The sequence below is a fragment of the Letharia lupina genome (genome assembly GCF_014066315.1).
Source record: "Letharia lupina isolate WasteWater1 chromosome Unknown contig_4, whole genome shotgun sequence".
Taxonomy (NCBI): domain Eukaryota; kingdom Fungi; phylum Ascomycota; class Lecanoromycetes; order Lecanorales; family Parmeliaceae; genus Letharia; species Letharia lupina.
In genome coordinates this window covers 268052-292284 of record NW_023502973.1, presented here as the reverse complement: position 1 = coordinate 292284, position 24233 = coordinate 268052, and the positions used below count along the sequence as shown (strand labels likewise).

The window sequence follows — 24233 nt, the reverse complement described above, 5'->3', positions numbered from 1 at the left end:
ATCAACAGCCGAAGTTTATCCATTAGCGTCTCCGAAACTAAGGTAGCACGGTAGCATGCCAGTGGCATCGGCGCTGTGCTGACTCTGCGTAGAAGTAGGTATGAGTCTAAGATCCTCTTGTTCTTCTGGATGCCATGCTAACGGATCCGCAAGGTTTCATAAGAGGTGAGCAGTAGGCCCCACATTGTGTATCATCACAGCCTTACTTGAACTCGGTCAGCACCTTGTTGTAAAATTTTCTCCGTAATCTATGAACATGCCACAACTTCTGAGACAGTCACATCTTGGCCTTTATTCGCGACGAACGCTTTGTCTCATGCCACAATCTTCTAAACTACCACTTGAGGTTTTGGGCAAATGCTATATCTCCATGCTGCCAGACGACCTTTTGGCCGAAGTGTTTTCCTATCTTCCTCCAGAAACCAACTTATTCTACGAACCCACTTATAGTCAGTGACTACACGAGACTTTCATCTCAATGAAGAGGCCAGGTTTCGCATATGATGGAAAATCTTTCTCCTCGGCGGCTGTCATCGACGTGCAGCAGGTGTGGCAGATCCTGCTGGCATCACGATCGGTCAATGCAATACTACTTAACTTCAGACTCTGGATGTGCCGTAGGCCATAAAATTGATAACTCAAGAAGACGGCTCCATTAAATAACCAATGGTTTTGCCCTGACCTTGACACTCGATGCGTTCAAAGCAGCTCCATGATCTAGCCATTCCATGCTCTTTTCATCAGTCTCGAATAGTTCCATCTCAAACCTCCCGAAGAAATTCGCAAGCGTGAGATACAGCTCCATATAGGCAAGGCTGATGAAAACGCAGGACACATCAGTCGGTCTTGCATTATTGTGATCTGTTTTGGAATGCACATACTTTTTACCAACGCATTGCCTCGAGCCTTTGGAAAACGGCACGAACCATCTTTCCAGCTCCATGCCCTTGTCGCCAAGCCAGCGCTCCGGGAGGAATTGCTGTGGTGAGGCGAAAAGGTGTGGATCTTCGTGGATGGTTATGAGAGTGCTCAGGATGATTGTCTAACGAGTTTTAGAGTCAGTGTAATCATTAAACTTACAGCGAGTATCAGGATGGCCAGATCCGGAGAACCGAACGAGAGTTTAATCTGCCATTTACTCTGCCAGGCTCTTCGTCAAGCCAATTTTGCCATGTTGCTGGTTCTGCAATGCTCGGTCATGCACCATGCAAGTCATTGCAAAGAGGAACAGTGCCGTTTCACGTGAATGCTTGCTTGACGACCACCAAGAAAAGAGATGGACTTACACCACCGGGGATGAGATTGCCTTGAACTCGGGCGCCCTCAGGAGGTACGACCCTAGGTAACGGGCCTATTGCAGGAGTTGAGATGCGAAGGGTTTCTTTGACGACGGCTGTCTATACATGTCCAAGTGCTGACATTAATGGGCGCGAAAGACTAAGATTCCAGAACTATGCACTTACCATATAAGGCAGATTCTGAACATACTTCCACTCAAACCTTCCTTCCTTACCTAGAGGCACTCGCCCTAGCTCCTCTTGAAGCTTGGCCAACACCCCGGGCGTGTGCAAAATACGAAAGGTTGCACACGAGAGTGCGTAAGCTGTTGTGTCAGTTCCCGCGGTGATAAAAATCAAAGCCTCATCGATGAGCTGCTCCAAACTTAGACGCTGGAAATCCTTTTCACTATTGGACTCAAGTAAGAGGTCGAACATGACGGTTCGGTCGTTGTCATCCGTGTACCTCCCTTTCTCTCGTCGCTCCATGATTTTTTCGATCCAATGACCGCAGTCCTTGCGTAATGCGATTGTTAGGCCTTATCTGCGGTCGCGGGAAATTCGATTGGACATACTTTGCGGAACTCAACATATCCCGGGAGTATCCTCTTGCTTATGATAGCTGGAAGCTTTTGGGCAAGATTTACGAGGAACGGAAAGTGTGTCATGAGGTGGACATGACACAAGAAGCCGTCCAGGCAGGTCAACAAGGGAGGGTGAGTACCGTCGCCGAAGTGGATGAGATCCTGAGAGTATCCAAACATTGAGGTTGTGATGATATCCGCCTGCTTCCAGTCAGCTGGAGGCACCGTGAATACAGATTCGGATCTGTAAAAATGTAACAATCCAACTAGGATCATACCGATATGCATCGATACAACCTCTGGATGTCGACTGGTTTTCCTTCGAGATGACGCCTTCTTACAATGTGCATGGCTTGTTCAAGTTTGTCTTGCACCATACTTGCGAGTGCGTTGACCGATTTTTGCGAGAAGAGAGGATTGACGATCGCACGTCTTATCTTGTGCTCATGGGGATCGCGAATGCTCAATAGAGCGTTCGGCGCTCCTACAGTACCATAGAAGTATTCGGACTTGAGAAATTTTCCTTGAGGGCCATGGACCCTTTTGAAAGGTATTAGGCAACGCTGGAAAGGTATGATAGCATGTGTCTTGAGGGCTCACTCTCGGAAGAACTCAGGATCATCGACGTGGAGAAGATCTGGGGCCACTCTGATGATAGGACCTAAGGACCCGGTAATCGGCATTGTGGTCGTTGTGAACGAACTTCGACGTACCATATTGTTTATGCAGGTCCGGCCAACGTTTGATGCCAATTCCTCCTTTGACTACATCAAAATAAAAGTCATACCAAGTTGTCAAAGCTGCGATACGAGGTCCAGGAAACTTGCTCAACGGATGGAAATAGACCCTTCTAACGCCGATGATGAGAACAGCGAGAATACTAATAATAGCGGCGCGGGCCAAGAATTCCAGGTACGGCAGGCATGGTAATCTACCTATCGACATCATCACGGACGGGGCTGTGGTCAAGGACTCGAAAGTATCCGTCTCTAATACGGCTGTGTCGCTCCCTTTCTATTCTGCCAAAGTTGAGCCCAGAGGTCAACAATGCTGCTTGATATGGTGAATAGGTCTGCTTACAAGTGTGCGCTTGTTGATACCCAGCTCCACGTACAAAATGTGGCTGATGATGAGGAAGCATTATGCATAAAAGTTGATTCTAAACAGCCTAAGAGTGTACCTTCGACGAATAACAATGCGTTGCTAGATCTCAGATAATGCGGTGTGCTTACAAGTGTAGGATGATCAAGACCCTGCTTCACGTATAAGACAAGACGTGGCTGATTTATAAGCAGGTAATGCAGTATGCTTATTGAGACCCGCCCCTTTTAAAGTTGACGCAACATGTCATAACAAAACACATGCAGCATCGAGATGGCTTGTGTTCGAGATCCAACCAGTCTCAATAAACTGGTAGAGCTGAGTCAACTTGCCCAATCATGACAATCGAGGCGCACCCGTCAACGCCATTCATGTGTGTTAGCCACTCCATCGCGAGTTTCTGTACAAAGAGCAAGAATTTCCCTCGAGTCAAAAATTCCTACAGCACATCTGCACGAGCTCGCTAACTTTAACATAGAAATCAGAACACAAGGGTGGCTGGATGTTCATAGGGATTTCGTCATGGCCACTCTATATCTACCTGATGTTCGTCAGGCCATATCTCAATTGGCAACTGGAACACATGCGGATGGTGATCAAGTCGCGTCTTATTTGCAAGACTGGTTCGCAAGGTGAGAACAATGTGCCATGCTCTCAAAATGCCAGATTGACCACCAGATACTAGTCTCAAGAGGATGTCACCAGGGAAATGGAATGAAGTCCGTACCTTCTACTTAACCGCCGCCATGTGCTACCCAGTTGGAGACAAGGAGCGGTTGAGCACCATCTCCGAATGGATCGTAATACTCTTCGCATGGGATGATCTGTTTGATGTCCCAGAGGACAACCTCATGGACGATGCACGTGGTGCAAAGGCGATCAACAATGTAGTTCTATCCATATTCGATACTCCTGAAACGTCAGAGACACAGGCGGAGTTGACCGTCGTTGCAAAATTTCGTGCGTATGTGAATCCATTGGCTCGCTTTGCTTGGACTTCGGACATTGAGTGTTTCACTACAGATTCTGGGCTCGTTTCCGTACCACATCGACCCCGACTATGCAAAAGCGTTTTGTAGACGCTGTCCGTCGATACGCCCGGGGCACAGAGAAATTAGTGCACAATCGAGAGCAGTGGCGAGTTCCCAGCATGGAGGAATTTGTTGCAATGCGGCGAGCGACTTCAGCAGTTGAGGTACTAGAGTACTCCAAAAGTTTCTTGATCTGGCTAACGACGCCTTGTTCGATAGCCAGCCCTTGCTGGTGTCGAGTATACTCTCGAGATAGAAGTCCCCAACGAAGCATTCTATCATGCAGCAGTGCAAGAACTCCGGGACACTATCAATGATATAGCGTCATGGACGAACGTGAGTTGGCCCAAATGTAAACTGTGATTGTTCCGGGAGACTACTCATGCTTGTAGCTTTAGGATATGTACAGTTTCAACAAAGAACAAGCTGCTGGGGTAAGAGATACCTCTGACTTCCTTAAGCATTTTACCAATGGATGGCGCTAATAACCTCTGATCAAGGACTACCAAAATCTTGTCGCGGTTGTCGCTGTAGAGAAGAAACTTGACGTGCAGTCGGCCATTCAATTTGTATTCGTCATGATCCAGTCCGCCATCGACCACTACTTCGAAGCCCGAAAACGCGTGCCAAAGTTCGATCCAAAGACCGATGATCTTGTCTCGCGATACATTCGTGGCATTGAATGTTTTTGCAGGTGAGCTTTCACGCCATTTTCAAAGTGTGTACGACAGAATTGACCGCGATCACAGCGGTAGTATACTCTGGCACTTCGAGGTCGACCGGTACTTCGGCTCCAAGTCCGGCGAAGTCGAGGACAGATTGGCAGTCAAAATGCTTCCGAGAGAAAAGAACGCGCCCGAGCCTGGATTTCAGCTGGAGTACAAAACTCCGTCAACCGTTATCGCTTCTGTTGGAGATGAAATGTCTGTGTCCAAGAACATACCTGATATCAAGAGTCGGGCTCTCTTGTAGAAGAGCTGGCATATGTTAGACTGGTCGTGTCACGGCCTAGATAGACCTGGGCTCCCGCATCATCTTTGGTGTTGGAGCCCGGGAATCGATCAGTCTTGGAATAGCTCAGCCAGCGGTAAGCGGTCGAGTAAACACTTCAAGTCTGGCAATCGGCGTACAGTTGTATGGGGACAAATCTCCTAGGATTATTATTCACCATTTGCCCTGAGGCGCATTTTAAGTCCACCTGATAGAAATGAATAATCCCGACTCTGTCCTGAACCTGCTCACTGTTACGCGCTGGTATCATATGGAATTCTTCTTGTGGTGTCATCGTAGCAGGAACTGGGGGGTTGTAATCCTTTGCTTCCTTTGACACATCTGTCGTCTTCACCCAGGAATAAACGTCGTGAAACTCACGAGACTCCTGTGACACCGCGAGATGGTGGGAAGTGACGAGATCTTGGAAGGCCAGACAGGTGTTCGTGTTCAGCACTTTATGACTTAAGTCCAGTCACCTAGTGCTGACATCGAGAAGGTAAATTTCACCCTCAACACCTCGCTTAGCGTCATGGCAAAGGTACTTAGATACCAACAACTCCACAATCCAACAAACATCTCACCTTCCACCACCCTCTCGCTCCCCACCCCATAGCTTCAGCAGCAACCCTCTCCACTCTCCCAACCGAGCTCCACGAATGCATCATCGCCAACCTCGCCCCTCTCCCCCTCCTATGTCTCAAATTCACAACCCGCCATCTCTACACCCTCATCCAACCATTCGACTCTAATCAAACCCACCGAATTAACGAAGACCTTTACAGCCATCACCCATGTCGCAAAATCCTATCCCATACCCGTCTGCGGCCTTCGCACCGGTCGCCAAAGAATGGAATTGAGTCGGAGCCTCTGTGTCATTGTTGGGACTCCACCTTCTGGGAACACCCGAATCGTGACGGAAAGGGACCTGCGGTCTGGGCTTGCGGGGTTAGGTTCCTGGAGTCTGGGTGTGAGTGGGTGTGGAGCGATGAGCCTGGGAACCGCCGTCATCGTCATTCGCGGTCGGTGCCTTGCAAGAAGTGGGCGGAGGGTCCGGCGGGGGTAGAGGAAGTTGGCTGGGGTTGCGAGAGGGTGGGTTGGGAGGATGACATAGGGGATTGAGTTGATGGGTCAATGGTTACGGAGGTGGACAGTGGAGATGCAAGTGCGATTCGATTACTTATGTGCGACTGATCATTGAATGTGGAAAACAGAACTCGTAGTGCTTTGAAGGCGGAGGGCTTGAGTCAGCGATGCGAGATGGATCCTAAACTGTCAATGTTGGCGTTGCTCTCCTCCGCCTGTTCCAAAAAGCCATAGCTTGATCTCTTGAGAGAGCTCCGGCAGTGTCAGAGAAAGAGTGAAGTCATCATTTCCTGAGCTAGATTAGTGGTGGTCTGCGAGTAGACCACTTCAGTACTTTCTGTCTGACCCTCCATAACCTGGTTTTCCATCTCTGATTCCGTGTAGCTCTCGGCTTTCTTTTCTAGCCGTGCGTCTCGTATGAGGCGGATGCCTTCATCATAGTCATCCTGATCTACTTCGCGCCTTAGTTCGATAGTTGCAAGATTGACAGACGTTGGGTAGGCTCCCCTCTCCAGTAGCAGTCGTACGTGAGCGATTGCGCCAAATCCGGCAGCGTAATATAACGCTGTCTTTCCTTCTGTGTCATTCGCTTCCCTGTTCGGCCCATTGTCCAACAGGAGTTGCAAGATGCGCCGGCAGGAGTCTTCGCAGGCCGTTACAATCAAGAGGGTACACCCCCTATGATGATAGAGGGTTGTATTCCTTGGAACTTCGGTACTATCGCCATGTTCCAGACGCGTTTGTACGGTGGCTTCGCGAATCTTGAGCATCTCCACGACTCCGAGGCTTCCGAACCGCCGCCTACGATTTCTAATTGAACAATGCATAACAGGATCCTTACGTTTGTCAGCTTGGTGATTGGGATCTGCGCCAGCATCTAATAGCAGCCGTGTCGCGGCTTCGTTGTTAACCGAGGCAGCTGCCCACAACACATTCTGTATGCCTGTACATTTATCACTAGCCTTAGCGAGGTGGGCGTGTTCTAGCAATAGCTGTAACGCTGACGTGTGAGGGTTGGAAGCCGCCTTACGCAACAGTGCCGCTGCGTATCTACATCTTACTTCGGGGTCAACGTATCCCTCAGGTATCATCTTCACTACGGCTTCTTTGGCCACCACCGCGGCTTGCTGTAGCCCAGCAAAGGTGCAGTCGTTCTTGATTTTGAGATCGCCTGTGTGTGACAGCAACATCTGTACGACTTTGGTGTATCCTCTCCGGGCCGCGTCTCGAGTAATGAAGATAACAGTATCGCCCTCGTACGTAATTTCCGAACTCCATTTCGATAGCCTTCGCACAGATAGTTCACGTCCAGCGTCAGCCGCGCAGTGCAGTTCAGTTTCCCCACGTCTGCCTTTTGCCTCGAAATCTAATCCTTTTCCAGCAGTAGTTGCACTATGTTTTCATGCTCCGTTCCAGCTGCTACGTGCAATGCCGTCCATCCGCAGGAATCCTCTGCGTTGACGTTGTATCCTTCTCGCAGGAGCGTCAGAACCGTCTTCTCCAAACCAAAAAAAGCAGCAACGTTCAAAGCAGTGCCGTCCGTCGGGGCAGCCACGCCGAGCAAGAAATGGCGAATTACTCCTGTCGAGAATACCAAATTGGCTCTACGGCCGAGGAATTCGAGAACGAGCTCATCGAGGATTGTGTTATGGCTCGGGGCTTTACGCGCATGGTTGCCCCAATTCTGCGCCGCATAAGCGAGCAGTATGTTCTTCTTCATACGAGCTCCTATGTCCCTCCATGAAGGATCTCCCTGGTAAAAACCAACTATATGAAATAAAGAAGTATGATAAATTCATAACGTCACGACTGCAACATCAGACGGCTTCATCGTTTGCTGGAGATGATCGATGATAATAGATCTATGAGTGCCGCAATTAGCCAATGATGTCGTACGTTGAATACGCAGGCAGATCTCATACACGATGACAGTTTTACCTGCGCCGGCTTGACATTGTTGTTAGCGTCGTATTTATTCTGCAAGCAGATCGGCAGGAAAATCTCACGCATATCTGGACACCACAACGTTCTCGTTTTTCCTCCCAACCAGTCCGTGAAACAGGTGTCACATAGTAGCTAATTCCCGGTTGCTTTTTGCCGTCTGTTAAGAGTGTCTTTTTGTTTGTCTCCGAGATGCAAAGGCGATAACCATTGAATAATGATAAGCTGTCTTCGGCGTCTTGATTGCTCGTCATGTTCTTGAGATAAACGTGTAAACTAGGGATAGTCTTGATCAATGTAGGTTGGAAGCTTTACCAGCCTGGCTGAGTTGTACTTTGGCGACTCCATCTCTAAGGGTACTGGAACTACCCATGAGAGATGCTAGATTCCCATCAATGGCATCTATCTTCTGCAAGGATATCGCTGACACATCACTGAGGGTCCAAGTTGTTAGCGACCCTCCGAATATCTGGTCGGGAACATATGTAGAAGAGGGTTTGAGCTCTGGGATGAAGATAACTCACAGTTGAAGTGTACTGATAGCAAGACTCAGCTTGTCTCGAAGATCGGAAATCATCTCTCGTAACTTCAAGGGCGTGCTCTCTCTAAAGGGATAGAGTGCTCGACGGAATTGCCCTTGAATCTGGTCTCCATTCTCTTTGACTGGAGTCATTTTAACCTTTAGTAGCTTTGCATCGAGCTCATCAACGCCAGTCTCGCACAGATCTATGCTTGCAGTAACACGATCGACGACTGGTTGATTGAACTTACGATCCTTTATCGTAATTTTGACTAGCCGGAAAGTCTTGGTAAGTCCTTTCAATGAAGCGCACATTGCGTCGACATCTTTCTGAGCATGCCTCCACGAGCTGTAGTATTGCAGAAGTCCTTGACAGACGGTCAAGCCGAGCGAGACAACACCCACAGCGCCGGACGCAACGGAAAAATGGTCAGTCATGTTTTGGGTAAATACATTGACTTCTTCAAGGGTGTAATAATCCGCACCAGCTGACAAGATTTAAGAAGGAATATTCACGTCCCTGGAGCCTCAGCGCGTGCGCCAATTCGCGCATGTGCCCCGGACCAGGCTCGCCGTCCGAACTTCCTAGAGGTACGGTCTTATTGACTGAAATGCAGTTTGCGACTTCGAGAAGATGATAGGCCAGTAACACATCAATTATACCAGTAATGAAGTCTCTCTCGTCGAATGCTAGCCACCGTTCGGCCATTCCGAGGCGAGTGCGAACCAGCGATGGATGACCCCTACTACAATCCACATCAACGGCAAGAAAAACGTCCAATCTTACTCCAGGAATTGGGTGCCTCCATTCTGATGACCCAGCCAGAGCTTGCAAAGCTGCGGAGCTTGCCGTTGTTCGTCGAACAGAATTCCGAACGCTTGGCTTGATCCGAGGGATGCCTATCTGTACAAATGCTAGTGCGTGGATCTCTAGCTGCAAGACTTATGCTGATGCCATCATATGGGATCTCTGACATTGGAAGTGTTAGGAGTGTGCCAAGGAGCCACTTGACTGGCGCCTTGGCACCTGCCATGTATCTACCTGCTACCACTGTACATATTTCCTCCCCTAGCATAAATCTCTCGGTCACATAATGCCATGACTCGCTCTGGTACGTTCATGACAAGAAGAGGTCTGAATGCGGTTTCGATCTTGAGCCTTGTGGTACCGTCTAGCTTTCCCAGTGGACTTAATCGAGAGCTATAAAAACAAAAAAGGAAAAAGGAGAGAGGGAGAGAGAGAGACAAGCTTCTGCAACTGGGTCCCGCCTTGTAGAGGGTGATTTGGGAGAGGATCAAAGTCGTAGGCAGCATTCCATAGCTGCGCGGGTGTGATTAAATGTTGTACAGGAGCTCGTTGCTTCTTCAGTGCTGGATTTGAGGGCAAAGTATAGGGCAGAGTTGTCGCCGCCGTTAAGGAGGGGATGCTTTGCTACGGCCTTCGTTACATAAGAATTGATGAAGGAATCATGTAAGTCGATGTCACCGCTGATGATTCCTGATGTCTTTGCGGTCCCCATAATCCATTCGGACATTTCTTCCCGTCTTTTCTGTGAATTCATCTTTCTTGCTTACAAGCGGTTTATGGACTTGGTTTGTGTGGGGAGGTATTTTCTCTTCAGAGTCTTCAAGTATGCAATGTTTCGTTAAGGCATGACAAAGAGGATCACTCACACCAAGGCGCAATGACTCCGAGAAAATGGCATTTTTAAGCCTGGTCAGCTTGCTTGATACACCCTTTTTCCCTACTCAGTAAGCAAACCACTAGCATTCCCCGCCCCTAGACCTTCCTCAAATCTCTGCAAAGTGACCGCAATCCCCCTTCCGTTGCCCGCCTTCGCAAACCCTCCAGTATAGACTCTATTCAACGAAATATCAGCACAGGCACTCATCAGCAGAGTCGCGACCAAGCCGATGGAAGTCCACGTGCTGAACTCGCTCGATTCGATCAGATCGACTGTCACCATGCAGTCGCCATGGGACCTCGTAGTAGGGAGACGACCTATATCATCGCGGTAACCGTGGTAGAAGGATACGGGCGCAGTGAGTTGGGGGAGGGTGAGGATGGCTGCGGCGCAATTTCTGGATTCGGATTTTGCAGTCAGTATTGCCTGTTTGAGGGGATTGTTCACTCGGAGCCTACGCACTGGAAAAGGCCGACGCGAAGGGCGAAGACGCGCAGAGGAAAACATTCGAAGTTGGCGGTATTTGAGGGGGTGGTGAGATTGGTGGATTGGGTGGAAGTTATTGTAACAAGGAGGGAGAGAAGGATAACCGAAAAGAGTGATAACAGGTTCATTCTGATTGAATCTTTTATGTTGGCTTCGTAGCCTCGGAGAGACAGAAACTTTGAACGAGATGGTATCAAGGAAACTGTCGTGCGCGGTGTTCTTAAGAAAGGTCTGGAAGTCATTAAATGCGCAAGCTTTCGCAATGTATCTTCACGCGCTAAGTGTGTAGTGTGTAGTGCGCATTGCGCTTGTGGTGTTAATGGCGGCATCATCATCAAACATCCGCTCCATTGGCCTACGTACAGCCAACGCCGCCTAAAGAGAAAATGCCAAAGCTGAGCGGCAGTCGCGTATGGAAAACGAAGGCGCGCGTACAGACATGGGGGGCAAAGCAGAGCTTACTGAAATGAAAGAACTTACCTTCCCATATTCTCTGGGTAGACTGAACCCACCATCGAAAAGTCGAAGACTTTCTATCGCTTGAGACCCCTGTGACTTGATCAGAGTAGATTCAACAAAGAGCGAGATGGTGTGCCGTGTCTGGAACCGGCTATCTTAAAATTTGCAGGATCAGCAGTAATTGATATCCCAAAATCTCAACTCCAGCTCAAAGGGCGTTCGGAATTGTGACTGACCCCAAGTGGGTCTACCGAGAGGTCTCATCGACAGCATTATCGTGGATGGAAATAGTCTAATGTTAGTAGGACTAAGCTCCCTGGCCACAAAGCAAAAACATAGGGACTGTACCTCTCACCCTCCGTAACAATCCTCGAACTCTGCCTGTGCCTGTCTTTCACTACCCTTCCATGACCCACCGTCACCAAACCCCTATCCATGACAAAAAGAACCTGCACCCACAAACCTACCGCGCCGATACGGAAACTCTCAAATCCCTTTCAGCGCATTCACTTCCATGCCATATGTGAGATGATTTTGGCGAGCTATAGACCAGTGCGTGACAACAGAGAAGCGACCGATAAAGTCTGGCCCGCTCATGTGTGGATCGTCGTTATAGAAAAGGACGTCATTGGCAGCTTGGTAGTAGGTGGTGATGTAGTGATGGAGCATGATTTGCGTTTGAAGGACGGTGCGGCTTATGTCCCGGGGCTTGGTGAGGGTAGGGTGGGGGCAAAAACGGGGCTGTTGGGAGGCATGGTGATAGCGTTTCTTGAGACGTATTCGCTCAAGATAACATAGACGCAGATAGAGCTGGGAGTTCCTTACTAATATGTGAGTACAGGTAGAAAGGTTTCTGGCTACTGAACGTTGCTATACCTTGCAATACAAAGTCAGAAAGAGGATTTCCTGACCGCGGACCAGTCTTGTTAGGCAGGTGCACCATCCAACACCTCAAGAAGCGCTTCTATACGTCTCCGCAATGATCTCATATATGGCAGCAACAACCCCATGGACTTGTCCCCCAGGTCCTAGTCAACGTTTCGGAGCAAGTCTGCAGCAGATCGTATTCCTAGCAAAGCGGGAGCGCGTTTCGTTCTTGTCGACGGACAGACTTCCAGTAAGCTACCCTCTTTCCAACATGCATACGGCCAAGATGAACCGCAAAGTAGATAGTTCTTGCGGTCGGAGATTTCACCAAGAAGTTCAAGAGCTGCTCGCTGCGGAGCACCTCGAAAATATCTGGAGCCTTGTCCCTCTGTGCTACTGATGGATCTGCCTTCATCAAGTTTTCCAAAGCGTGGGTATTGGACTATTCTCCGGTACAACTTTGAGTACGTCACTCAACCTAGAGCGGATTTGATGTGAGCCTCTTCTTCAGCAACGAAGGTTCCGAGATCAAACGCTCTTGAGAGTGGGTAGTTTTGACTTCGGACGCATAATATTTCTTCTGTGTGCTCTAGAAGAAACCTGTAACCTTTCCGCGTTTCTTAGTGCTACCCTTCAAAGCTCAAAGCACGTGATTTGGAATCTGCTCTCAAGCATGCACACTGCGACCTGCAACTGCTTCGACTAATTGACAGGCTTGAAATCCTCAAGGTAGCTGAGGTATGGAAGATCGGAAGTAACGTACCGCTTCAGTAGGATTGAGCGGCCCCTGCATATACGAATACGATTCATCAGACCCGCTTAAACCTCGGCTGTCAGAGCCTGGGCTTGGCAAATTCCTGCAGCCTCACTTTGCTGGCCCATCACCTTTTGCTTCACCAATTTGCAATCAAGAGTTGCACACCACGGGTATCAATTCAAATGCCAATCATTTCTTAGTTACCACTGCAGTCTACTTGTCCTCTTTCCTGACGCCGAAACCGGGACGCTGGATTTCGTTTTTTCTCAGTCTACCCCTTGAGATTCGCTTCCATATCTATAACGAGCTTCTCGTCCAGTCTCACGAACTGCCTCGCAAGATCTGCACGTGCAAGTGTTGTGCAGATTCAAAAAATTATACCTATGGTAGAGATTGTCTGCGCCCATCACTACTGTTCACAAACAAGGCTGTTCACAACTTAGCATTACTCATCATTCACTCGAAGAACGTGTTTCGATTCTTCTGCTACGGACCATCCGGGTATTTCGTTAAACTGATGTTCAAGACATCGCAATGATTCTCCTGAGACTATGGCACGCGCGGGCGACGGGGGCTCAAGTGTTGGGCCGCTTGCAAATCGCCATGCCCATAGTCCTTGGGTGGCGGTGACTAATATTATCACATCTCTAAGTGACGCCGGCAAGCCGCATGGGAGGAAATATCCATTTATCTCGACTGAGTTTAACACACATTACTTGCCGATTTCCCGACCCAGGGTGCCAGCAGTGGCAACCAGTGGAGAGTGACATCCTACGGAATTTGCTAGGCGTAGAGCAGGTAATGGTAAGATACAGATCCCACTGAGATAGCTGCCAATACTGGCCTTCTGTATGTCTTCTGGCGAACTACTCGATTGCAGAACGTATGCAGAAATATAAAAGAATTCTAGTGAATTCAGCATCACGTCTGTGTCTGCGAGCAAAAGCTAGAGAAGGCTTAGGCAATAGAGAGGCTATATGTGATGCAGTCATTGCCTCCAATATGCAAGAGGAGATGAAGGACTGCGTCTTTGGTGTGAAATTGGTCAGCTGAATTGATGATTATCTGCTTGCTGCGGGACCCAAGTCCATGAAACAAAACAGTACTAGTATCCACCTTGGATGCATTTCAGACTAAAGGATGATTCTTTGAAAAGACTGGCGATCAGGGTTGATGAAATTGGGGGCAGTACTTGGCGCTAGAGGTGTCCGTCTTGAGCAAAGTGAGTGGTGACCGGCCACGCCCCCCCGAGCTGCACGTTTCCGCATTGATCTTTCCAGTATTCTTTAATTGTAACACGCCACAACTGCATCGTTCCTGCCTGCTCGTCGATCAACAAGTTTCAACCATATCGATGATGTGAAGAAGCCTGCCCAAGCTTACAAGTCTAAAAATTGACCTCTTCCTAATCAATTCAACCACTCTAACAGTTGAGCTGTTCCAAGCACTACCCGCACTCGCTCTACTTCGGGCGTGGTGATACAAGCTCGATAATAAACCAGAATAACAAACAGCTTCATACAAACCCTCATCAACGCCTTACATCCGACTTAGTCACATACCTCCCAACATCACTCACGCTTCCACATCTCCACAACAAGACTCTCCTGTCAGTGATACGAATCTTCTCGCGGTCACGAGTGGCTTGTCGACCGTGAGGTCCCAACAACTCTTCGAGTGTACCATCAGCAGTCACGACCAATAAAGCAAAATTGACATTGAACAGTATGGGCTCCCGAACTTCAAGCGCAACAAGTTCTGGCCGAATTAACCGACTGTGACAGATCTCATTGTCCTGAAAACTCTAATGCAACTCCAAGAACAGACGGGGCTGACAACCCTGTCTAGCACTTTTCACCGGTTCATAGAGCTACCTGTCGAGATTCGCCTTCTGGTCTACAACGAGCTGATGGTCCAAAACATCGACCTATATCGCCCCACATGCGACTTCTGCCCAGCGCACCGCACCAGCTTCACATACTACGCCAACCTCGTCTACGCAGAGATACTCAGGACAAGCAAGCAGGTCTACACCGAGACGCTACCCATACTCTACTCCAAGAATACGGTTCATATGAAGTGCCTGGAGTGTGAGAACATGGACCATCCCCCACTCTGGGCTTGCTTAAATGAGCCGAACCACATCACTACTGAGTTGATTGAACATTTCTATTCGCATGTCAAGGACATCGCTATTGCATATAGGATAATCGAGTATGAGCCATACGATCGTATCATAGAATTCCCTGTTGAATGGCCCACAATCGAGCATGATATATTGGAACGCTACGAGAACACGGAGCACATTAGTCTACGAGTTCGACTATGCTACACCTCTGACGCTACATTCGATCTCGTCCGTCGAAGCTGCAAATCCACGAGCGAGTGTGTCCAGGACTACAACAGCGTGCTTGCGGAACACCGTGCGTACCTCGCAGACTACGACGACCATAGGTCGTTACTGGCAGCCCTAAAGGAGACATGCGACGCGGTAGTACTGTCTCATGCCCAAGGGCACTTGGAAGATACGGCATTTGCCGTGCAGAGGATCCGTTGGAAGCCATTATCAGAGGACGCGAAGGAAGTTGTGCTGTGTCTAGGACGCGAGAAAAACAGCGCCAACGACAAGTTGATCTAATAGCTTCTCGCCAAGCCCGATCTTCAGAGCCGAGAGGGAGGCGAAAGCATTGATAGATTTGGCCGATGTTTTATTGTCTGACGCACTCATCACGTGCATTGAGTAGGGTACATGGTGGGGTATGGGCCTTGACGAAAATCTCCCAGGAAATGTGCTGAATAGGAGCTCGATGACAGGGATGGGTAATAATCCTCGCTGAGAATGGCTCGCATCTGCAATGTTCCCTGGCTATACGGTCTACATTATTGCGACTGGAGAGACAAGTCGCGCAGTTCATTGATAGTATGGTAGCTAGTCAAACTCTCATCGATACAACCCTTTCGTATCCCAGCCACCGCTCCTTGCCTCCATTCCCGAGTCTCTGCGGCACAAGCGTAACAGACCAGGTCAGTGTTCTTCCCGACGAACGCCTAACTGCTCCAAGAAATACACAATGAAAAGTGATAACTGAAACCTACTCAAGGATCTTGCTGGGTCGCGTGCCAAATAGGAACCTTGACAGTTTCCGGACTGGACACCTCTCGGTATGAAATTACCTTATTCTAGCAGAGTTGCCTGGGTGCATCATTAGATATACTCCACGATTTAACCGAGCATCTTATAGCGCGCATGTTACTGCGCAGCTTCTGGTGACCGTTTAGCTCTAAAAATCCCTCCACGTTGGATGAATCTTCCAGTGGTACTGAAGCCCATGGCGCGCATGCAGATGGTGCCGAGGCCCATGGGGATTATCCTCGCGGAAGAAAAGCGACTTCCGACGCTCTTCAGTTGAGGCCAAGAGTCAGACTTGGTGGTGAAGCGTGCCATCAACACCCCAGCTGCAGCTCCCATCGCCGTCACCTTCTCCGTCGGTTCTTCCTCTCCGCCGTCCAGTGCGTCCTGTCTCATTCCTCTATCTTCCAACGTCCTCAAAAAGGGCCGACGGTACTGGACACCCGTCGTAGACAAAGACGCGAAGGATACAAACGACGCTGCGGCGACGTCGTGCGCTCTGAATACCGCGGCGGTGAAGAGGGGGTGCGGAAAATGAGAGCGAGGCAAAGCTTTGGTTCGACTTTTGTCGAAGGCCTGGGAAACACCAATGTTAGGCCGTTGATGATGCTCCGATATTACCAGCGTCGTGCAGCTCTCTTAGAAAGTAATTTTGAGCACCTCTTGGGACCGGCAGAAGCCCGACTAGACTTGAGCCATGGGGGATCGGTTTTCCAGTCCCAGTCGCCGATGCGTCTCTTGAGGGCAAGCTTTCCAAACATGGTTCTACATGGAAGCGTATTCGAGGCAGATTCGTGGGAGTGCGATCTGACCAAAAGGTCCTTGCCAGTGACGAAGCTGCATGGGATATCTGAGGATCTAGGATTTACATTAGATGCAGGAGGGGATGGTGGGAGGTTATATGAAAACCGCAAGTCTTTCTCATTTCGTTCCACCATAGAAATCCATCTACCATTAAGCTACGCTTGAAGAAGTGACATACCGTCTAACTGCCTATCTATCTGGGAGAATACCAGTTACCGAATCATCTTGCCCTCCACTTTCCACTTCCTCTGAAGACAACAATCTCTCCGTTCAGGGAATGTGTGACGGGACGAGTTGCAGGCTACTCTGGAGACCGTCTGCTGCTCTACACGAGCGGCGTAGTTGAATCCTCTACTCGTAACGGGAAATCTGTTAGAAAAGAAGCAGCAGCACGCTCTTTCTCCCTGTCCATTCTCCAATCACGGTAAGATAAACATCAATCAGCACAGATACACAAAAAGCGAAGTGCTTGCTTCCTGTCGCATCAAGCGAACTGTCTACCTAATGCTTGCTAGAAATACAAATACACCTAGGGCTCAGCACCCGACAATACAAGCGCTTTGTACGCCGAGCTCAACAGCCAAGCTCCTTCCTATCATGTCCATCGATGCTGAATGATACCAATCACAAGACGTTCCTTCTCAAAACAGGCTTTACGGCCACTGAAGATCCAAGCTCTTTGTAGCCGAGCTCCTATCAGCCTACCAATGCTGATACCATTCGCAAGAAACGTCGGTTTCCTTTCAGCCCAGTCCAAATTGCGGTACAGTGTTATATTTCCCTTATCGGGCTCATTTTCCATCTCTTCAAAAGCTTCGCACGAAGCCTTACATATCAACATGCTTGGCTCCTAGTGAGCACTCCCAAACAATAACCTTCTGTTTTTCTTCAACAACGCGTTCAGCTTCTTCTCCACAACCTCCGTTTCCTTCCTACTAAGCGACAAATCCTGCTCAGCCCTCTCAACGCTAACGCTTGGAATTCTCTTCAGGAAACTCTCATCTCTAGACCCCTCCATAGCGCCATACTTCTGCATTTGCGCAGAAAGAGGTGTAGGTCCTGGCGCAGGAGCAGCAAAATGGTTGGGCAGCTTCTGGTCTTCCGAAGAAGCCCGAGATGTAAACCGTGCAACAGGCAGACTAACTTGTGGAAGAACAGGGACGAGACCGGCGAGAGCTTGATTAGACGGTACATCACCGTTCGCCAAAGCTTGCTTTCTCAATTCAAGATAGCGCGCTGCTTGGGCGGCAGTCAAGCCACGCAGAGCGCTGCGGTCCGGGAGCACGACCACATGGTTGGTTGGGCTTTTTTGGATAGTGATTGCCTCGCCTTGGTCCAGAGAGTGCATCTGGCTGTCCGAAACCATTGAATCATCCGCAACAGCTAGATCTAGCTCAAGGCCTTCGAAACGGTAATTGAGTCCGGGGACACTCTTGAAAAGCTCGGACACGGTGGAACTGAGCTCACCGGATTTCAATAGACTGGCAAAGATTGATGCAGCTGTGAGTGAGGCTTTTTGCGGATCATTTGAAGCCGGAGTGGCGGGACTTGACGGTGTGTCCGGCTCTTTCATGTCTGCTGCAATCTTGGAGGCTGTCTTCTTGCCCTCTCTAATTGGTGTGACCGGCTCCGCTTTTTCCTCCACTGCTTCTTCTTCTTTGGGCACAGGAGATGTCGGCCGTGTGACGGTAGGCGTAGAGTCTGCACTACCCTGCGTCTTTTCTTTCTTTGCCTTCTTCTTTCTTCCAATAATAGGTGCCTGCATTGGCTCCTCAACCTTGGCAGGAATCTCCTCGACTTTGGAGGCTTCTTCCGCCTGCTTTGCACGTGCTTGTCTCTCTTTCTTTTGCTGACTTTTTGTGACTTGCCTCACAGGTGCTGATCCGACCTTACTTGGAGGAGGCGAATTAGCTCGAGACAATGTTGTAGAGGCAAACGACATGTTGTCCCAGAACTTCTCGCTCGCTGGTGTCCCAGGCCGGTCGATGGAAGTGATACTGGGCCGTCGCGATGGCTGCTTACTCGTAATCGTAGGAGCCATTGCAGGCGAAGCTGGTCGTGTTTCGGCCTTTGGCAAAGGAGGTACACGGGTTGGTCGAAATTGGTTTGGGCGCGTCGCAGATGAAGCAGATGCCTGTGAAACAGCTGTGGCAGGAGTAGGGGGCTGAGAAGGCCCGGGGCCGCTTACTGCTCCTGCAATGTCTGTCGCATTTTTATTCTTCTTCGTTGCATCCTTGGCTGCAGCAATATCGAGCTTGCTAGGCCGCGATTTCTTGTCCGCGGGCTTGGAAGAGTTAGCAGGCGAGGTTTTACTTGGTTTCGGTGCAGTCTTGGCCTCGGGCATGCCCAAGGATGCTGCGTCTTCCTTTGGCTTGGATTTCACACTGGCTTCGGGCACTGAATGAATACCGGGCTCGGTACTGCCGGCTTGCTCGCTCTGTTGCGGGTCTTTTTGCATGGATGTGGGTTTGGAAGAAGGATTTGGAAGAACAGGGATGACTGGCTTGATAGCTGCACTGGTTGTGACTTTGCGTTGAGGGCGAGGAGGTGCGGGGGGTGGAGGTTGCGGAGCAACCAAGGGCGGGAAGTCTTGAGGTAGTGATAGTCCTGGATTGACTGGCGTATGGGTTGGAGTGATCTTAACGGCAGGCTTGCTTGACAAAGAAGTTACTATAGGTGTAGTGAATGAGGAGTCCGTGAGCGGACGATTGATTGGTTGAATTGAGTCCTGCCGAGAGGAAAAGTTTGATGAGTCTAGACAGACAACAGTCAGCAAAATATCTTCAGATTGATGAGTGAATAATGGTTAATGACAGATTGAAAAGACAAAGTTCTCCCACAAAAGCGAGCATAGGCCCCAAGCACTTATCGAGCCACGCTCTATGTACTTTAAAGGAATTATAACGCCGATTCACACAGGCTGCGATCGCTGGTCTCATCATGGCATTAGGAAAAGGAAGGTTCTAAGTGGCAAAGATTGTGTGAGAAAATAGACTGATATTTTCCTGCCTGATATCAGGTCAAGGAAGGGATGCTTACATACATGACGCCGGCCACGATGAGAATGACGGTGTAGTGGTATCATGTAACCAACCGCAGCCCTGCTGTGATGCCTTGAAAGGAAAGAGCGGGTCCCTGGTAGATGCTCTCCCAGATCATGCCAGTGGCTTTGATGCAATTCCCGAGACGCCATGATCTCCTCTTTCTTTTGTCTTCGGGCCCATGCTCGCTAAATGACCACGAAAGGAAGATTGCGCCATCATCAATGAATAAAAGTCCAGAAAAGGACCTCGGGTCGAAAATAAAGACCTTGATCACAGTTGCCACCGGCCGCCGTAGCCTCCTCCGTATAGCATGCTGTTCGGATTGTACCCACCTTGACCTTGGGCGCCAAATTGCCCCTGCCCTGCAGCGCCGTGGTGCATTCTAGCTTGTAAGATACTCGGGTCCGCAAGATCAACTATACCACCTCCCCCAGAGGAGGAAGTGTTAGCATGTCTGTGCTTCTTCCCCTTCTTCTTCTGCTTTTGGAGGTGATGGTCTTGATAACCGTAATGGCCACCAATTTGAGACCCATACAGCGAGCTAAGAAGGCTTGAGGCAGGGGCATCGGAGGTCATGGGCTGTTGAGTAAAAGGAAGTTTGAACTCACGCTTTCCAATGTCAGACCCTTGTCCATTGATACTTCCGTTCCGAGTCCGTAGCAATTCACGCATAAGGTCGTCGTTGGTGTTCTTTCCGCCAACGTTGCCGCCGAAACCAGCACTGCCGCCCATGGCACTAGCAAAGCCATGTCCTTGGCCGAACATTCCGCCTCCGCTGATGGGTGGTGTGCCGCTAGATTTGAGGCCTGGAGGTGGACCTTGAACACCGCTATAGAAATGGTTGCCGTGAACATTTGATTGGAGTTGCTGGTTTTGAAAGTGCTTATTCTGGTTTCCAGGCATCATGGCAGCTTGTTGGGCCATCAGCTGGGGATTTGCTGCTGGTTTCACTGTTGTGGATGCTGATGCGGAGTCGTTTGCGAATGTGTAACGCGAGGCTTGTCTTCCGTGCCCTTGCGCAGTATTGAAAGCTTGATTTTGGAGCTGGAAAGGGTTGGATTGTTGATGATGGTGTAGACTAGTGTTGCCGGTATACCCTGGTTGATACTGGCCGTTGTTTACGGGGCTCTGCTGATTGCGGCTTTGTGAGCGTAATAGAGAAAGCTGATGCTGCTGTTGAGGGGTAAGGGTCCGAGCAAGGCTGGCTGCGTTACTGCCTGGAAAGTTGGTTCCTCCAAAAGAGAAGCTGCTTGAAGATCCAAAAGGCGGCTGTATCACACTTCGTTGCTGAGCACTGATACGTCCAGAGTTATCATTCGGCTCGTCTTGAGTCTCTGGCTCCCCTCCTAGTTGTAAGCTTCCACTTGCTGGAGCCTCTTCGTCTTCTGTAGCAGACATTGCGCCTATCACGTTCCGCTCCTCTTCTTGCTTTTGACGTTCCAGCTCTTGTTCTTTTGCCATGCGGTAGCGCACGAGTCCTCCATGGTCATCGAATAATGGAGGGTAAGCATCAATCTCCTTGAGGTCATCCTCACTGTAGATTGAACGGTCGAAAGTGAACTTGAACGAGGAATTCACCAAGGTCTTCATCGCAGGCTCCAGGGTGTAAGTTGGCCGAAGAGGAGCAGGCCGCACGGTAAGCGTTTGGGGTAGATTGTTCGAAATCGGATCAGGAGGCGGAGGCTCGGACGGGACTTGTCGTGTCTCTGCAGATTGCACCGGGACGCTTGGATTTGTGATGACTGGACTGGAAGCAGCCACGCTCGCAGGCTTGCTTGATCTGGTGCTCTCATTCTGCGCATTCTTCGCAGCCCAGCTCGCCGATGAAGGAAGAGCAGATCCGTCACCACTATCACTTCGACTCATGGCTTCATCACGAGCGACTGCTTGTGACGCTGCGGAGATGCTCTGTGGGGCTTGCTGAGGTGGAGGCTGTGCCTGCGGTGGTTGTTGATTAGGTCTTGCTGACGCCTGCTGAGCTGGTCGCTGTGTGGACAGAGCGTTCATGGATGAAAGATCCGCTCGGCTGAAACTGTCGTTATCTTCGCCAGTCTCGTGAAGGAATGTGCAGTTTCGATTGCCACAAGTCTCACTGCGTAGGAAGGCAGAGCAGTATTTGGTCGTGCCGTATTGAGCTCTGATTTCGAGTTAGAATTGAGGTTGCCTCCACAATCAGTAAAGGTATTCACTCACCTCAGCGTTCGTTCCGAATTCTGTGAGCCGTCCACTGCAGCAATACACTTTGCAGCATCCTCTCTATTTTCGAAAGTAACGTAGACACCAATTGAGTTATTATTGTTGTTGGCGTTGTTCTGCCCCTCTTTTGCTTTGCTGACAACTATTTTCGTGATCTTGCCATATTGCCCAAAGTATTGAGAGCCTCTCAGTGTCCGTAAAAACTCTTCCTCGCTGCTTTTCTGGCTGAGGCCAACGACATATACGAGGTTTTTCTGGACCACTCTTATGCCTGCAAGGTTTTTTCGGTTGAGCGTTTCCACTTGTCTCTGCTCAGTTTCTTTCTTCCGTGCCATGGCTTTCTTCCTGGCTTGTAGCGCAATGTCGGCCTTCTGTCTGGAGAGGAGATGGTCAGTTGATGAACCAGTTTGAGAGATAGAAATAGGCCTACTCTTCGGGACTGACAATCTTCCATTCGATGCTTTGGTCATCATAAGGTCTTCGACATGCGGGGCACAGGCCATTCATGTGATTCTTGATGTTGTTGTAGCAGAATTGGCATACCTGGAGTAACAAGGCAGTCAGTACAATGATCGCGATGTGTAGCTCCAGGAGCCGAGTTTGTAAGTTGGGGAGATGAATAATCTACAACATACTTGGTAGCCGCATGGGCATGGCCTGAAATTTTTGTCTGACAGGTCAAACTCCTCCACGCACAGAGGACTAGGTGTGGAACCATCAGCTGATTGTCCTCAAGCTTGGTGGATCGGAATATAGAAGCAGGACTAACCATGATTCGTCAGAGTCATCAATGAAGGCGTCTTGTTGAACACGACCTGCCATTGTGAAAGGGCAGGGCAAGGGGTGCGCAATGCGTGAGGTGGAGAATGAGGGATTAAAGAAGTGAACCGGTATGAAGATGTCATTAAAGTAATATTGAAAGACTCCTGAGCACCGTGCTGTAAACAATGAAGGGAGTGAAATTGTTGAAGTGGTAGAAGAAGTGAGGCAAGGTCAAAGTTGCAACTTCAGCATACAGCGCTAGTGCTAATCCACGCGCTAAACCCGATTGGGTCACCTGCATGAGAATCGCATCACCAGTGTACCACCTCCGTTTGCAAGCCTGTCTCAACCCGTTGACAGTTCAACAACAATGGCCGTGAGACTGAGTGCTGCAACATCCGTCAAAAACGTTGCTCGAATATTTGCTAAGCAACCCCCACAACTATCCAAGACCCGTCAATTCACATGTACCGCAATTCGAGCTAAGGAGGTAGCTAATCAAGATGAGCTGCCAAATCTGCGCCATGCTCAGCGGCCTCGTAAGTGTTAGATGCTCTGAAATAATACTGAGGCTATGCTGATATACTTTGACAGCTGGGGGCAAGCTTCATGCGCCAGTTGTGAACCCAACCGACAAGTTCCAAGAGAAAGCAGCCAGCCTCCACACCTATGGCCAATACCTTCTCTCTTGCATGCCTAAATACATCCAGCAATTCTCCGTATGGAAGGACGAGCTTACTATATACATTCCGCCGACCGGCGTCATTCCCGTCATATCCTTCCTCAAATACCATACCGCAGCCGAATACACGATGGTGGCGGACATAACCGCTGTGGACTACCCCACAAGGAGCAATAGATTTGAGGTTGTCTACAACCTCCTCAGTGTCAGGCACAATTCTAGGATTAGGGTCAAGACATACGCTGATGAAGCTACACCGGTGCCGAGCATAACATCACTTTACGATGGAGCCAATTGGTATGAGAGGGAGGTGTATGATCTGTTTGGGGTGTTCTTTGTGGGGCATCCGGATTTACGGAGAATTATGACTGATTATGGATTCGACGGACATCCATTGAGGAAAGACTTCCCATTGACGGGCTATACAGAGATCCGATATGATGAGGAGAAAAAGAGGATTGTAGTGGAACCATTGGAATTGACGCAAGCATTCCGAAATTTTGAGGGAGGAACAGCAGGTAAGATCTCTACGCCAAAACCTTATGTTGCCCATGCTAATACTCAAAAGCCTGGGAGGTAAGCATAACCTTGTCATCGGAGACACCGGAGTGGTCACTGACAGAACCTATAGCAAGTTGGCCCAGGCAAAGACAGGAAGCCAGAAGAGGTACGTCTACACTAAAACCTCTTAACCACTCTGCACGCACACTGCGTCGTGTTGCTAATACTCTTGGTAGTTTCAACTACCCACTCCAAAACCGGAGGAGAAGAAAGAAGAGCCAAAGAAGTGATCCCAAGAAGCGGCTTTTATTCGCGTTCTGGCCCGTTTGT

The 24233-nt window shown here is 49.4% G+C and overlaps 9 protein-coding genes across 9 annotated transcripts; 3 read left to right on the top strand and 6 right to left on the bottom strand.

Annotated features, from left to right (window-relative positions):
- Positions 1 to 655: 655 nt before the first annotated feature.
- Positions 656 to 2544, bottom strand: HO133_007666 (uncharacterized protein; the record flags this gene model as incomplete). Its single annotated transcript, XM_037298536.1, has 6 exons — positions 656 to 1042; positions 1287 to 1397; positions 1464 to 1793; positions 1853 to 2062; positions 2140 to 2401; positions 2462 to 2544. The coding sequence occupies 6 exons, from the start codon at positions 2542 to 2544 to the stop codon at positions 656 to 658; spliced, it is 1383 nt and encodes a 460-aa protein (XP_037155872.1).
- A 940-nt stretch (positions 2545 to 3484) lies between these two features.
- HO133_007665 (uncharacterized protein) lies at positions 3485 to 4965 on the top strand (the record flags this gene model as incomplete). Its single annotated transcript, XM_037298535.1, has 6 exons — positions 3485 to 3594; positions 3648 to 3926; positions 3986 to 4157; positions 4213 to 4329; positions 4494 to 4687; positions 4743 to 4965. The coding sequence occupies 6 exons, from the start codon at positions 3485 to 3487 to the stop codon at positions 4963 to 4965; spliced, it is 1095 nt and encodes a 364-aa protein (XP_037155871.1).
- A 1367-nt stretch (positions 4966 to 6332) lies between these two features.
- Positions 6333 to 7259, bottom strand: HO133_007664 (uncharacterized protein; the record flags this gene model as incomplete). The annotated part of the gene is made up of 1 exon (XM_037298534.1): positions 6333 to 7259. One exon carries the CDS (start codon positions 7257 to 7259, stop codon positions 6333 to 6335), a length of 927 nt encoding a protein of 308 aa, XP_037155870.1.
- Positions 7260 to 7435: 176 nt separating this feature from the next.
- HO133_007663 (uncharacterized protein) lies at positions 7436 to 8968 on the bottom strand (the record flags this gene model as incomplete). Its single annotated transcript, XM_037298533.1, has 3 exons — positions 7436 to 7836; positions 8090 to 8286; positions 8535 to 8968. 3 exons carry the CDS (start codon positions 8966 to 8968, stop codon positions 7436 to 7438), a joined length of 1032 nt encoding a protein of 343 aa, XP_037155869.1.
- A 1307-nt stretch (positions 8969 to 10275) lies between these two features.
- HO133_007662 (uncharacterized protein) lies at positions 10276 to 10829 on the bottom strand (the record flags this gene model as incomplete). Its single annotated transcript, XM_037298532.1, has 2 exons — positions 10276 to 10612; positions 10678 to 10829. The coding sequence occupies 2 exons, from the start codon at positions 10827 to 10829 to the stop codon at positions 10276 to 10278; spliced, it is 489 nt and encodes a 162-aa protein (XP_037155868.1).
- A 3762-nt stretch (positions 10830 to 14591) lies between these two features.
- On the top strand, positions 14592 to 15422 carry HO133_007661 (uncharacterized protein; the record flags this gene model as incomplete). Its single annotated transcript, XM_037298531.1, has 1 exon — positions 14592 to 15422. The coding sequence occupies one exon, from the start codon at positions 14592 to 14594 to the stop codon at positions 15420 to 15422; it is 831 nt and encodes a 276-aa protein (XP_037155867.1).
- Positions 15423 to 17568: 2146 nt separating this feature from the next.
- Positions 17569 to 19763, bottom strand: HO133_007660 (uncharacterized protein; the record flags this gene model as incomplete). Its single annotated transcript, XM_037298530.1, has 2 exons — positions 17569 to 19446; positions 19758 to 19763. 2 exons carry the CDS (start codon positions 19761 to 19763, stop codon positions 17569 to 17571), a joined length of 1884 nt encoding a protein of 627 aa, XP_037155866.1.
- Positions 19764 to 20032: 269 nt separating this feature from the next.
- On the bottom strand, positions 20033 to 22780 carry HO133_007659 (uncharacterized protein; the record flags this gene model as incomplete). The annotated part of the gene is made up of 5 exons (XM_037298529.1): positions 20033 to 21899; positions 21956 to 22333; positions 22389 to 22501; positions 22594 to 22660; positions 22728 to 22780. The coding sequence occupies 5 exons, from the start codon at positions 22778 to 22780 to the stop codon at positions 20033 to 20035; spliced, it is 2478 nt and encodes an 825-aa protein (XP_037155865.1).
- Positions 22781 to 23090: 310 nt separating this feature from the next.
- Positions 23091 to 24193, top strand: HO133_007658 (uncharacterized protein; the record flags this gene model as incomplete). The annotated part of the gene is made up of 4 exons (XM_037298528.1): positions 23091 to 23259; positions 23315 to 23920; positions 24047 to 24069; positions 24140 to 24193. 4 exons carry the CDS (start codon positions 23091 to 23093, stop codon positions 24191 to 24193), a joined length of 852 nt encoding a protein of 283 aa, XP_037155864.1.
- Between the last annotated feature and the right edge of the window lie 40 nt (positions 24194 to 24233).